Consider the following 15,766-nt stretch of genomic DNA (forward strand, 5'->3'; position numbering starts at 1 on the left):
GTATAAAATATTAAATAAATACCGCACGTTTACCAAAAATATGTAGTACAGGCAACAGCTTGCTGCATAAACTTATAGAGCAAGGAAGCTGCTAGGCTTCTAAGATTCTCCATTTTCTAAGTAGTGTTATTCAAGTAAGGGTTTAACAGATTGCCTCAGGATTAGTTGGAATATAGCAAAAGGGGATTATCTCAGATTATATTAGCATTATGCAGCACTGCAATAATGTAGCTTTTGAACAGAAAATCAAGATATTATTATTAAAATCAGTAAGGTCACTTATTTCCTGGCAGAATTTCATCGTATTACAATAGAGATCAATTCAATCCAGTTTACAAGACAACTGTGCTGCAGTCATATCTTTCATAGCTGAGCTATTTGGTTAAAGTCCAGGCTTTCTAGTTACAACACACTGTTGTTTTTGCAAAGCTTACAGTTTGTCTATTGCTCCCCAGGATGCAACAACTGCATGCAAGGAAAGCAGATCCCATGCATGCTTAGTGCTCAACAAGCTTGGCTTTGGGCTTTTCCAGAAACATGGTACCAACTTTGGGTGTGAAGCCTCAAGATGATCAGAGGTGCCTGCATTAAAAGTAAGGCTAACCTATGTAAACATTAGCTTTTAAATCATATGCAACCTAGATCCTGAACAGCTGAGGTCTCATTGCCATAATCTGTTTAACATGTAAAACTCGGTATGCCCTTTAACTTCTTCACTGTACTCAGACATTCAACATAAACTAAGAAACACACACACAAACCCATCAGAAAGCATGCAAATGAAACATTAAAAAAAAAAGATTATGTCTCAGAATGATTATGTTTATTGACAGCCCAATGTATTTCAGCCAAAAGGGCTTTCAATGAAAGGCAGACAATATACACATGTATAAAATTTATGCGTTATTTATTGGGCAAGCTTGAAAACTTCAAAGTTTTTAGCTTTGTTTACTAAATACAAGTAAAATTAAATATTAAAAAATGGGTCAGGTGTGGGGAACCCTTCCTAGCCAGCAGGTGGGTGCTTAGGTCCCATAATCCATGTAGGCAATTCTGACAGTTCGGCAGAGCTTCCTATCACCTGATATCACCATGACTTTAGCTGATACAGTTTGAAACCACACAGAACTTTGAAAGTATGATAACCAAGTTGACTGATGGTGCCTGCAAACCCCATTTTCAGCAGGGAGCTGAAAGAAGAAAAATAACCAGCACATTTTATCCCCAATGACAGATTCCCTGCAAAACTTCTTTTCATGCAAGTTTAGGCTACAACTTCACACAGGCTTAGCGTAGAACAAGCTTGGTGAATTCACTGGGGCTTACTTTTGAGCAAACCTACACAGAACCCATGCTATTTCAGAAGAGACATTGAAGTCTCTTCACAACAATTTAAGCATGACAGCATTAATTCATATACAGAACTCAGAAAATTACTAGAAGTACGGCAACTACAACACAATCTACAAATCCTGTTACTTTCTGGTCGCCTCCACTCTTTGCCAAACACATAGGCAATACACTCAATTTCACTGGCTTCTTACAGCAGTATATGCTTGTAAAGGAGTGATGGGCAAGCAACAGCTCTATTATAAAAGTTCCTTTCCTGCCCTCGCAACGCCAAAAGGCACAAACATCTTCTGGAGTTAACTCTTAATACCACATGCCAAAAAGTTCCATTTTCACAGATCTACCCTTCCAACCTCATGCTGCTCTGCTTGACCCAATGCAGACTTAGGCTTACATGCAATTAAGTCTATCAATTTCAAAAGGCTTAAGCACTCTTAATTCTGCATACGAAAAATGCCACACATATCACAATACGTAGAGTCACCCGACCCTTTAATCTTGTTTACCTGATTTAAAAGTATATTCATTGTTGCAAAGTTGGCTGCCTTGTCAATATGCCTGCAAAAGTTACTCTTCTGCTAACAACAACAACAACATTTAATTGCATTCCCATGCTGGTTATGGAGAGGGAAAGTTTTTAATGTGTTTTACTGAAGAAAAAAGAAACTTTCCTTCCTCCGTGGCCAGCTTTTGAAATCAAACAGCCTGACATAAAAGCCCTGGAAAAGTCCATCCCTCCAACACCTTGCTCACCAGCATGGAATTACTGGTCACCCATATGTACCAGGTGAGTTGTTAAAATAAAAGGCAGGTGTAGCCAACAGAATGGTAATCAAAAAAAGGAACAGTGGGTGATGAAATGGTTGGAACTGTATCAGTTCCAAGTACAGTGGTACCTCGGGTTACAGAGCCTCCAGGTTACAGACGCTTCAGGTTACAGACTCCGCTAACCCAAAAACAGTACCTCGGGTTAAAAACTTTGCTTCAGGATGAGAACAGAAATTGCGCAACAGCGGCAGGACCCATTAGCTAAAGTGGTACTTCAGCTTAAGAATGGTTTCAGGTTAAGAACAGACCTCCAGAACGAATTAAGTTCTTAACCAGAGGTACCACTGTATGGTTAAGTCACTGAGTTCCCACCATAAGGGATAAAAATTGTTAATTCCTTGAACTATTAAAAATGAGATTAAAAAAACACATTTCAGTTATCATTGGCATCCCTTTGAGATAACCTGGCTTTAAATGAAATATCAACTTAATGCAAAGATGTAAAACTGAACTGATTATATTCATACAAACAGCTGCTTTTACGCTACTTCTCTTTGTAACATAGTTGGGGAAAACATCCTTGCCTGTCGTCACTGCACATTAACCCATGTGCTTATATTATAGCTGGGCACTGGGAGCCAAGGACTGGCAGGTCGCCATGGGTTTTATCCACTAAGCCATCTGGGTGACTTTCTATGTCTATTATGCTTAGCAACTACCTGATCTCTACAATTGGCTCAGAGTTAGAACTGCATTGTCACTATATTTCTATCATTATAGCAACCTGAATGTTTAGGAATTATTTTAATGTGTGGAATTTTTTTTTACCCCTTGGCGATTTAAATCAACCAGATTCATGCTACTGAAACTGCTGGAGAATTAGTCTTGATTACTTGTAAACACTGTAGGACTATGGACTTTAGTCTGACAAATCCAACTTTAGAGTCTTTACCTAAACTCTGATCCCAAGAAGAAAGTAATGATAGGCCAGAAGCTACAATTGAAGAGACACAAACAGTAGTGGCAAAATAGATATTAAAAACTGCTAACTAAATATGTGCATTCGATTTGGAAAAAATCCAAAATCAATAACCTAAGCAGGCTGCTCTGAACAGATTCAGGACTTGTCAGAGACAAAGCAATTTCTCACTGGCGGCACTTTGGGCATTCAGACTGTGAAGTGCGTCTGCAAAAAGAAACATTGCTCCCTAAGCAAGGGAAGACTCCAGAATGGGGAAAAGAGGAAGGAATAGCTCTTGTGTAACTGACAGGTAGGGCTGGGCAATATATCATCCCAAACTGGTTCAAAGTCCATTTCATGAATTTTTGATCTAGCAATATATTGCAAATCACAATGTATGTGTGTATGTTTGTGTGCTATGCAAAAATCACAATGTGGGGAAAAACGTGAAGCCAACCAACGCTTCTCTCAATTCCTGCACCAATATTAACTCTGCTGACTCAGCTCTCCCCTGCCTCCTGTAAGGGGTTAGCGAATCACAAGAGCAGCCACTGGAAAAATCTCAACACGGGAAAAACCACGAAGCCAGCCAATCCCTCTCTATAGCTCCATCCTTATTTCAGATATCTTGATATATTGGTATATGGCAATGTTTAGCTGGCAATATATCATAATGTTGAAAACCAGCTATCTCCCAGCCCTACCCGTAATAAATTTGTTTTTCCAAATCAGATCGCCTCCAAAGTGCTTGAGACTGAACTGGTCTGTTTTCTGAAGCACCCAGTTGGAATCCAAACAGAATTTTGTGGTTGGTGCACACCCTGTCAACTAAAGTTTGCAATTTTGCAAAGTAGATATGAAAAGCCATTTCTTTGTTAAAGATGAGGGAACATCATCTCTATCTGAAAAGTTTAGCAGATGAACACCATTAAGTTCATTCCCCAAATCAGTTTCCCGATTTATGTATTAACTGCTTCCCAACATTTTATTTCAAGAATAATGCAGCATTACACACAAACACACAAACACACACACACACACAAAGTAACACCAGGAACCAACCAACTGCTTAATTTCCTCACTTGTAGACATGTTATCCCCAATGCTCCACCGCCTCTTTTTCCTTGCCTTACTTTATCAAGTCAGACAGACTCTAGAGAAATTAAGGAAGGAGAAAAAGGAGAGTTGCAGCTGCAGTCCACAGCATAACAAGATTTTTTTTATTTAGCACTCCAAGCTTCTCACCTTGTAATAGTAATTCACACTGCTAAGCTCCAACTAACATTGCACTTGCATTGCTCATCCTGAGAACTGCACTGATCAGTCATAGAATCACAGAATTTCATAGAATTGTAGAGTTGGAAAGGCCATCTAACCCAACCATCTACAATGCAAGATTGTTCTAAAAAGCATATTTAGTATTATTTGCACCATTTCCTTACTTACTTACATTTTCTTACTTAACTTATGGAACATGGAGAACATGTACAGAATTATCATCATTATCACAAAAAATCTAGCCTCTAGCCTTTACTTAAGAGAAATTTTGAAATCATTGGCATTATCTGCTATAGGTTTAGAAAATGGGGCTCAAGGCAGGAGGATGCTAATGAGAAATACATTAGTCAAAGCAAAGGACCACCTGCAGTCCCTGTTCCTTATCACTTCCTATTTCCTCACCCTCTACTACTGCTTCACACTCCTCGACAGCAACTCTTCTCAAAATTTGTGGAAAAAATTATCAAGTCTGAAAGATATAATGTAATCAAGAGGAGTGCAAAGTTCACGAGTTAAGCTAAAGTGCATGAAAAGAGAGAGGGCTGTACACCTCAAAATGGGATAGAAGAAGAAATGGAAACAGTACTTTCCTTTCAAATAGAGAGAACAGAAAAAGTGACAAAATACAGCCCAAGGCATTGGATCCATTAGCACATCATCTGGTTTTTGGACCTCAGCAAGCTAATGCTCAAGAAACTGTCAGGCAAATCCCCTAGGATTGAATTTGCATTCACAGCTACTTAAAAAAAAGTTATCCCATCAGCTGTCTGCACAGGACAAGACAGTGCAGCAAATATTAGTTGGGATGCTATTTCAATGCTTTAGTGTTTTTCATGTGTCCTTTTGACATTGCAAAATCTACAATGACCCTTCAAAATCAAACAATTTGTCAATTTAGTTAAATTATTGTACAGTCTGGCTTCCTTGTTATTTACACTGTGCAAATTCTACACTTAAATTTTAAATAAAACAGGTACTTAGACATCATACAAATTTTCCATGTTTGACACTATGCATATTTTCACACACATTCGAAGCATTTCCTTTAAAGGTTCAGTACACATCACACCTCAAATTAGTCCTGTAACTCAGATTTAACAAACCGAGCTACAGATTTGGCAAAAAGACACCCTAACTTGGCATTCAGAATTCACCACATAACGTACAGGCATAGAATCAAATACTGATGAGTTCGAATTAAGTGTAGGGGTGGCAATAAAGAGTCAGTATAAAAATTGTAATTTGTGAGAATGAGTTGTCTCCTTTTCAACTCTTCATTCTTAAATCAAAATAAGCCAACGCATTCATGAAACCTTCTGTCTCATCTTCTACAGACTACTGCCTCCATATGGAGTCAATCAAGATAAATGTCTTTTCTACAATATCATGAAGAAGAGCAGCGTATCAGTCATGTTCCGTTCTAACAAAGTATAGGCTGAGAAAATGAAACATATGTATATGAATAATCTATTGTGTTCATTGATTGCAAAAGTGACTAAATCCACTCCCATCTGAAGTGCCAGCAGATTATAGAGCAGGGATCACAAACATGATGCTCAGGTGTCAGTGTGCCCACCAGCACTCACTGTGGGGCCCACAAAAGGTATCAGAAAACTCTCAAAAATCCACAATACAGGAGGAGCAGTTTGCTCTTCCTGCCACATTCCTGTCATCAATTGTTCAACATCTAAGTATGCCCCCACTAGATGCCAGAATCGGATGCCCATGCTCCCATCTATTCTGAACAGTTAAGAGGTGCAAAGAGCTTCTTTGTGAGCAAGTGTGGCTCTGACTGATGTAGGTGCCTTTTTCCACAGGACACCTCACAGAGGCCACACCCTCAGAATTTTGTGGTCCTGTTGGTTCTTCATCCCTTTAAGAAGTGGAAGCCATTATGCTACACACACACACCCCATCAGTCATTTTGCAACTAGCACCCTCAACATTTCCTCAAAATTCCAGAAGTGCCCACTGGCCTCAAAACATTGGTGACCCGCATTATAGAAAATAATAATTTTGTTAACTGTATGCATCTGCTCTACATTCAGCAATAAAGTGTAAAGGATATTTGAAACAAGTCTTTTTGTGACACAATTAAGCCATGCCACAATGCAACACCGCTTAATAAAGCCTCACTATGAAGGACTTGGCTGAAATCCTGCTAAATGTGCTGGGCCAAAACCATACTGGGACAATTCCACAGTTGTCATGGTGGACATCCTGAGCCAAACCGGACAAGACAGCCTTGACAGATATTTAAATCCCTCCAGAACCAAAAGCTGGGGGACAGTGTTCCAGTCACCAGACTTGAGACTATCCATTAGGCACTAGAGTGGGAGTAGACCAGGTATCCAATGTGTGCCCTCCAGATGTTATAGACTATGACTCCCATCATTTCAGGCCACTGGCACTGGCTGATGGGGGTTAAAACAATTAACAGTGCCAAGTAACTAGCCCACAAAAAAAGAATAGTAAAGGTCAAACCCTCCATCATGCCACAGATCCATAACCGGGCCTCCCAACTTTTTTAACATTTTAATAACAGACCCAGGTTAGGGAATTGCATGCCTTGAAGCTGCAAGCAAGATGGCTGTAAAGTAGATAAAGAACTCAAGCTGAATCTCACAAGCAGTAAACAGTATTAAAAAAGAACTGGACATTTGTGATAACAACCTTATGAGATGGGGTTTGCAGAGCAGAGACTAAACAGACTGAGTTTGCTGAAAGCCACTAACAAGTTCATGGCAGAGGCAAAGTCCAAATCAGACAGTTCGCAACTAGTCTTCCAGCGACGGTGTTATATCAGCTCTCAGGGTGGAAACTCTGTGGCATGTCAGTGTTGATGGCAGGGGTCCAACAACAACATCCTATTAAGATGCTGCCTAGCAGAGCTTTTTCAAATGGTATTGATTTTTAGAACCTGGTCATCCCCCATCTGTTCCTGCAGTGGGCTACTTTACAGCTAAAATTGTTTGCATCCTCTTCAATACATTCACAAATATTTTTAATATTAATCTGTTCTGGAGGTATTCAGGGCTTAGGTTAGATTAGAATGTGCATGATGATGCAGCACGAGCACAGAAAAAATATGGAACTTCACACTGGTTATGAAGCAGCTTCTCTAGAGCTTTAATGTTTAAATCAGCACCTTGTTGCTGACTGAGGTATGTCTGAAGCATGAACATGCAATGCCTGGTGAAGACTCAGTAGCCTGAGGCAGCACTGGCTTGTCTATTGTAGGCAATTATCACTTCTATGCCAAGGCATAAACTCCTTGTTCCTTCCCATGACTAATAAAAACAAAATTATGCAAAAGACCGGAGATGCTAGACAAATTTTGCTTAATGTATAGCAAGTCACAGAAACCAGCTTTCCTTGGAACAGCAACTGGGTTACGTAAGCATGAATGGGAGTGTAAAACAAGTTGCAGCAGCAGAGTTTTTTAGCCCATCCTTTCTAGAATTTGATCAGGGCTCCAGGGATAGTCCTCCCTTTTTATCCTAACAACCCTGTGAGATAGGTTAAGCCAAACATGCGCTACCAGCCCAGGTTCTGCCTCTAAGCTTTGTGCTAAATAGGTATTTGAACCCAGTTGTTCATGCTACACTATAACCACAAACTATACCAACGCCTTTTTAGGAGGAGCTATGGTTTCATAAACTTGAGGTGACCGGCAAAAGACCTATGTTTAGTTTCTTCTTCCTATGAACAACTTTTGATGTAAAACAAGCTTCTAATTTGGGACAGACAGTCCTATTATTTCCACTAGGTAAAGTGACCCCTGACCATCAGGTCCAGTCACAGACGACTCTGGGGTTGCAGCGCTCATCTTGCTTTATTGGCCGAGGGAGCTGGTGTACAGCTTCCGCATCATGTGGCCAGCGCACAGCCATTTACCTTCCCGCCGGAGCAGTACCTATGTATCTGCTTGCACTTTTGACATGATTTCAAGACATGCTGAGCAATAGGAGCTCACCCAATCGCGGGGATTCGAACCGCCCACCTTCTGATCGGCAAGCCCTGTTAAACCACAGAGCCACCTGCATCCCTATTATTTCCACTCTGGCCTATCTAATGTGATTTATTTTGTGTATGTGTGTAAGAACTTCTGAAAAAAATTAAATTAAAAAATAGCTTTTTCTAAGTTGTCCTTGACAAATAGATAAGGTTATCTGAGTTTGGCTTAAGCTGAAGAATCTGAGTAGACATATTAACATGAATAAGGTACAAATAAAGGCATAGTTTGCCATCAAGATCCTTACAGAATCCATGTCCCCATAAAACTCCAAAGCAGGATCACAGCTGGCAATTCCTAGACCAATTCAAGCCTCCTGAAAGTTATTGTCTCCCTGATGCACCCTCTACAAACCTCAACCAGGGTGGGGGCAAACACATGGACATAATGGCATCTGCTGTAACAGCCGGAGTTTATTAAACACTTAACAGAAAAATAGTGTTTTGAAAAATACATACCATTGTATGTATAATCCCCTCTAAAAGTAGCACTGTTATGAATATGCCAAACCTATTTAGTCTCAACACTTAAGTAGCAATATTCTTCATTACTTCATTTTTAGGAGGAGCTATTGGAAAACTACATTAACGCATTTTGCTCAGTGTCTACCGGACTGAATATAATTCCAAGCTGTTGCATGCAGAGAACTGACAGTGGTGCTGAAAAGCTACTTATGCATTAGGCAAAAGTCAACTGACTGAGCATTTCAGGCCATCTAAGAGACCATTTGAAATAAAGTTCTCACAGCCCTTGAGCTGCTTTTCACACTTACGGAGACTACATAAAATAAAAAGGTCTCTCATCCTTGTTTACTTGTAGGGGTGAGTGCAATCTGTATGTTTTCCTACTAATTTCTCCATGCATCTAAATTTGAGATGTTACGCCCAAAGCTTCAGTGCTGTCCTTTAACAAAGATCGCTTTAGCAGCCACTTGCAGCCTCAAATTTAGCAGCCTCAAATTCCAATGTCAGTGAAAATCATAGGTTGATTTGGAGACTACATGTACATGGTTATCTTCTTGAGAATCCAAGTGAAAATGACAAGATAGCAGACAATCCAAGAGAATCTAAGCTCTTGCTAAAACCCAAGTCTTTGTATGGCAAACTCACTAAGAACATGCTCTTTAAAGCTTATCAGGCATTTTGTGAAGCTATTATTTCCCCCTAAGCAAACAAGAAACAAGAACAAATTTCAAAAGGGTAACTAAATAATTACATGTGACCTTTTATATATATATATATATGCCTGTGTGTGTGTGTGTGTGTGTGTGTGGTGAGCTGAAACACCTGACTAAATATGTGGTCAATTCCCTCTTGAAATACTTGCATTCATGCTTATACTATATTCCTTATACGGACTTGAAGTCAATACACACACAAACAATGGAAACTGTAGGAAGAAATGCCCAGATATATTTTCTAAATTCCCGAAAACTGCCTAACCCAAATAAAAACCACAAAAGACAGAGCGGCCGAGACTCACAAAAACAAGGGCTAGCATGAGGGCTCTAGGTGGATACATGCTTGGCTTGTACAGTTGATTACTTTTTGGAGAAAATCCATGCCACAGATATGACAAATGGAAAGGTGTTGCATTATTAGAGAAAGCCTCAAAGGGATAAAACACAATGAATAATCAAAACTGCAACAGAAGGTACTGACAGAAGGAAGATAAAATCTTTGAGGTAAACTATAGACATTAAAGCCAAACCTCAAAGAAATATGAGGAGTAGAGATGAGAGGGTCCAGAAAAGAGGGGAGGGGGGATTGTATTTTTGCAGGCCTTCATGTATCTAGTTTGATGCTATGGGCCTGGCAACCAGTCTCCTTGAACCAGTTCCAGGAATCACCACACCCACAAGGGCAGTTCATACTCAGATCCTCACACACACTGCCCTCAAGCCCAACACAGGCAAATTCTCCAAACGTGGTTAAGCAGCACTAGGCCATTGGTATATGGCGACTCGGGCATCTGATCAAGGACAGTTACAAACAATTGACATGGAAAATTCCAAGTGACAGAATTGGAGGGTATTGATAACCCTGGGATAGGGTGCCACCTAGCTTCCTTCCCAGATAACCTTTACAGTTCCTCTCTACCCGCAACCCAGCAATGTTCTATCACAGCACTGATACAGGGGCTTTGCAGCCATGAAAAAATAATAAAATTCCAGTGGCGGCGGAGACCAGCCTTGCACCCTTCAACAAAGGAGGAGGGAGGCTGCTTGGGCTCCTGCTTGCTCCTTCCCCACGGCTAGTTCCCCGAAGCGGATTGCCATGGGGGTAAGGGGGAAAAAGAGAGAATATATATATACACACACACACATGCGCGCTTTCAGGAAATCCGTGGAAGGAGAGACTAAATGCAACGAGGCAGGTGAAGAGGTCGAAGCTGCAGCTGCACCACCACCTTGCGCGGCAGCGCCGCAAACTTGGGAGATGGGAGGGACCCGAGCCAAGTGGGGGGGGGGCAGAGAATGCGGCGCACCAAGGGGGGGCGGGGGCGGCGGAGTTTTGCGCTTGGGGCGCACCTGAGCACCCGCAGATATCCTAGAATTGGGGATGGGGAAGAGAAATGGGGAGCTGTTTATTTCCCCCCTTCGAAAACAAGCGCTTTCGCCTCTCCTGCTCAGTGGCGTAGCGTGGCTTGTCAGCACCCGGGGCAAGGCAAAAAATTTGCGCCCCCTAGCCCGTGGATTTGCGCCCCCTAAACCCTACCCCTAACCCCCAGATGTTGCGCCCGGCCCCCCCCCCTGCACCCCCCACGCTACGCCACTGCTCCTGTTTGCTCCCACCCACCCATACTTTCCAGCCTTGCGCACCCAGATCCTAAGCCATATCCTAAGCCATTCGGCCTTCCCCGCCCGGGGTGACTTCTCTCCCCACCCCCACCCCCACCTACAAAGACCCCTTGCTTTTCCTCCACGCCTCCTCCGAAGCCCAAAACACCGCGCTGTGCCCACCCCTCACAACCACACACAGACCCCTCAAAGCCATTCATTCCCCCCCCCATCCCGGTTTGGCTGCGTCTATCCCCCCCCCCCCGACCCTCACAAGGGCGGCAGCAGCAGCAGCAGCAGCCGCCGCTTACCTCATACTGGATGTACTGCTTCCTCCACTCCGGGGTGATGTGCGCGGAAAGGTGCTCGGCGAACTTCATCCTGCCGCCTGGGGAGCCGGCTCAGCGGACGCCGCGCCGGGGTGAGGCGCCTCTTTCTCCTCCTCCTGAGGGCGAAGGACCGCCGCCGCCGCCGCCGCACATGAGACCCCTCAGACAGGCACACGCGCGCCGCCCTTCCCGGCAGCAGCCCACAGGCACGAAAGCGCGCCGCCGCTCGTCCCCGCCTCGCTCAGGGTCTCCTCAGCGCCGCCGCCGCCGCCGCCACCCGCCGCGGCCCCGCAGCCTCCGCCGGCGCCCCTGAGGCACTAGCGGCGCCCGCCGCCTCCGCCGCCATTTTGCCTCTCCGCCCCGCTGCGCCCGCCTCCCCATCCCTAGGCCGGGGATGACGTCATCGCCTAGGTAACCGCCCCCCCCAGAGAGAGAGAGAGAAGGGCTCCGCTGTGGGCCACGCCCACCGCTCCTCCCCAGCCTGCGCGCGCGCGCCACCCTAGGGAAGGGGGCGGGGCCGACACTCTCCCCACCCCCACCCCGCCGCCAAAGCGACACGCCCCTTCGCCGAGAGAGGGACACGCCCCTTTCCCCCCGCGAGGTTCAGCTGCGGTGGAAGGACTGGGATTTTGCAGCGTCTGTTTAGCAAGTGCTGCAGCCTTTGGGCGCTCCCTTCCCCAACGCGCTGCAATTCGTCAATGGTGTTTTAATGCAAGGGGAGGGGGGGGGTATGTACATACCCGCTATGTATGTATAAATGTGTGCGCGTGTATATGTACAGTTACAGATAGGTAGCCGTGTTGGTCTGCCATGGTCAAAACAAAATAAAAAAATTCCTTCCAGTAGCACCTTAAAGACCAACTGAGTTAGTTCTAGGTATGAGCTTTCGTGTGCATGCACACTTCTGAAGAAGTGTATCTGAAGAAGTGTGCATGCACACGAAAGCTCATACGTGTATATGTAGTATATACCGTATTTTTTGCTCTATAAGACTCACTTTTCCCCTCCTAAAAAGTAAGGGGGAATGTGTGTGCGTCTTATGGAGCGAATGCAGGCTGCGCAGCTATCCCAGAAGCCAGAACAGCAAGAGGGATTGCTGCTTTCACTGCGCAGCGATCCCTCTTGCTCTTCTGGCTTCTGAGATTCAGAATATTTTTTTTTCTTGTTTTCCTCCTCCAAAAACTAGGTGCGTCTTGTGGTCGGGTGCGTCTTATAGAGCGAAAAATACGGTATATATAGAGAGAGAGAATCAGCCACTAGCCATAGCAATAAAAGAACAGAAAAGGTAGATAGAGGTAAAAAAAACCCCTTGACTACAGAAAATACATTTTGGAGGCTGACATCACTTATCAAATAATGGGGGGTGTTCTCATTGCCCCCGCTGAAAACCTTGCAGTTTTTGCTGTTACCTGGTCATCTTGGATCTGCTAAAAGAAAGGACAGAGCAATGGCTGAGTGGCCTCCTCAAAAGTGTGTGTGTGTGTAATAGGGTTGCCAGCAGGGTTTGATTTAGGTTTGATGAGGCCCTAAGCCAGGGGTCAGCAACCTTTTTCAGCCGTGGGCCAGTCTACTGTCCCTCAGACCATGTGGGGGGCCGGACTATATTTTGAAGGGGGGGAGGAAATGAACGAATTCCTATGCCCCACAAATAACCCAGAGATGCATTTTAAATAAAAGGACACATTCTACTCATGTAAAAACAAGCTGATTTCCTGGACTGTCCGCGGGCCGGATTGAGAAGGCGATTGGGCTGGATCTGGCCCCCGGGCCTTAGGTTGCCTACCCCTGTTCTAAGCTACTGAATGTAATGGGGCCCTTTATATGTCCAGCTGTCCTTTGTCAACAACAAATTGTCACTGCTTTTTTGTGTTAAAAAAAAAGTGTGCTATATGGTAATCTATGGACCTAATAGGTATCTAAAGCCATTTGCACATAACAAAATAAGTATTTTATCAAAGTAATTGTTGAACTGAAATACAATTAAGAAGAAGTATATTAATAGTGATATTTTAGGGAGCAGATGAGCAGGCGGGGCCCATTACTTACATCTTAGGAACCTACGCAACACGAAACACTGTTGCTGTATGTAGGTTTTATTTTATTTGTTTTTTATCTTATATTTTGGAAATGTACATCCAGGTGTTTTTTTTTCCTTTAAATTTTTTGGGGGCCCCCAAGAGAGTGGGGCCCTAAGCTATAGCTTGTTTAGTTTATACATAAATCCAGCACTGGTTGCCATATTTCAGAATTCCTGACACCTGCAAAGTTGTCAAGCTTTTTCTAGGAAACCACCCTAATTATTGAGCTTTTTTGAGAACAAACACAAATTTGGGGAAAACTTTAGCTTTGTGAGCTGTTTCCACTGCTTTTTCCATTGCGTCGCCATACAGCCGGGTTTTCCTTGACATTTTGCAATTTTGGCAAAACTTCCCCTCCGACACCGTTTTTACACCCAGAAACCATGACACGTCAGGAATTTTCCTAACGTATGGAAAGCCTATATGTATACACACACGTATGCATATATCTATTTATACATGCATATATATACACATACATACACAAACCAATATGGATGTAGGCAGTGCTATTTTTCTAGAAAATGAGGTGGTGGAACTCACCTCTTTCTCTTAGAATGGCAATGACACCCACCCAAGAGTTCCCCCCGGGGGGGGGGAGGCCTGGGTGTAGGTATGTGTATAAGTGAGCTTTCGTTGGCATCCGTCTGTCTCAAGAGACAATGGAGTGCGCCTCCAAGGGTGAAGTCAAACTGCACCAAAGTGACCTCTCCAGGGTACACGCCTGGGCAGTGTGGATGGATGTCCTGGGCTGCCCAGACGACAGCATTCCTCCTCCTACTTAAATTCCATGACTGTAAATGTGATGATGAGGATAGCTTCTGACTAGCACAACAATCGTATTGTTATGCCAGTGTAAATTGTGTTCTGCCAATTCATTGTGATTTAGTAGCAGTTATTTTCCACCCAACAGGTACAATGCAAGGATCGAATCACGTTACGATAGGTTCTCTGACTCCGATTCAAAACTCTGCCATATGTTACAGGTTTTGCTTCCCTCCATGCTACAGCATGCTTGCAGATTTTGAAAAACATGTATACGGTACACTTTTGTGCATGCCACCGATTCGCTGTGGAAATTATATGCCAGCCATGTAACATGTCTGTGCCTTCCAAATTTTTAGAAGGTGTGGCAAGGCTTAATTATAATAATGAGCGATAAAAACATTTTAGAAGAAGCTTATTCTTAAATTGCAGACATTATAAGCGCATGATTGAATATAACTGAGCAATGTATACTTTTATTGTGACTGTAATAAATCAATAGCCTTGAGAGTTAGCTAGTTTTACACAATATCATGTAAGAAAGTACTGCCCCACCCCATGTTTTCCATATGTTTGTACCCACCCACCCCTATTTCTCCCTTTCGGTTAATTTAATTAGGCTGAACTTGGAAGTGGTTGCTGCAATCCTAACCCCATTTACCTGGCAGTAAACCACACAGAATTCAACGAAGCTTTACTTCTGCACAGACATGGTTAAGACTGTGCCGTTAATCTCTCAGTAGGCAACCTGCTCCAGCAATATGCAGTGTTATGATGATTTTAACCGTCAGGAACACTCAGCAACCTGTTTGCTAAGAAGTGTATAGTTTTGTGTTTCTTGACAGCTGGATGTGAGCTGAGATGTCCCCATTTCATATCTCACTTCAGCCACAAACTCTTGAAGGCTGCGATGCTGTCCTCGCTTATTTAAGGCTAAGCTTCTTTGAGTAAACTACACAGGATCAGGCTGCTAGTAGCCTTAAGTTACAATTGCCTCGCCCCCTGGGTGTGCTGTAATTAAGTGGATCATAAAATGCTATGCTCCTTTGCAGCTATGTGGGCACTGGTAAGAGATTGGGGGGAATGGTTTATGGTCCACCTTTAAGTTCAATGGGCGGTATTTTAATGCCTTTTGCTGGTAGAACATTACAGTGGTGCCTCGCAAGAGGAAAATAATCCGTTCCGCGAGTCTCTTCGTCTAGCGGATTTTTTGTCTTGCGAAGCAACCCTATTAGCGGATTAGCGCTATTAGCGGCTAAGCGGCTATTAAAGGCTTAGCGGCTTAGAGGCTAAGAGACTATTAGCAGCTTAGTGGCTTAGAAAAAGGGGGGGGGGAGCGAAAAAACTCGCAAGCCCATAGGGAAATTCGTCTTGCGAAGCGCATCGAAAAACGGAAAACCCTTTCGTCTAGCGGGTTTTTCGTCTTGCGAGGCATTCGTCTTG

General features: G+C 43.4%; 1 protein-coding gene across 1 annotated transcript in view; it reads right to left on the reverse strand.

Annotated features, from left to right (window-relative positions):
- XPR1 (xenotropic and polytropic retrovirus receptor 1) overlaps positions 1-11,731 on the reverse strand; it is a 114,399-nt gene extending 102,668 nt beyond the window's left edge. Inside the window, exon 1 of the mRNA XM_081865157.1 lies at positions 11,463-11,731. Within this exon, the coding sequence (XP_081721283.1) occupies positions 11,463-11,531 (69 nt within the window). The 5' untranslated portion in view covers positions 11,532-11,731. The remainder of the gene's footprint in view (positions 1-11,462) is intronic.
- Positions 11,732-15,766: the final 4,035 nt, after the last annotated feature.

The sequence above is a fragment of the Podarcis erhardii genome (genome assembly GCF_964252035.2).
Source record: "Podarcis erhardii genome assembly, chromosome: 6".
NCBI classification, from domain to species: domain Eukaryota; kingdom Metazoa; phylum Chordata; class Lepidosauria; order Squamata; family Lacertidae; genus Podarcis; species Podarcis erhardii.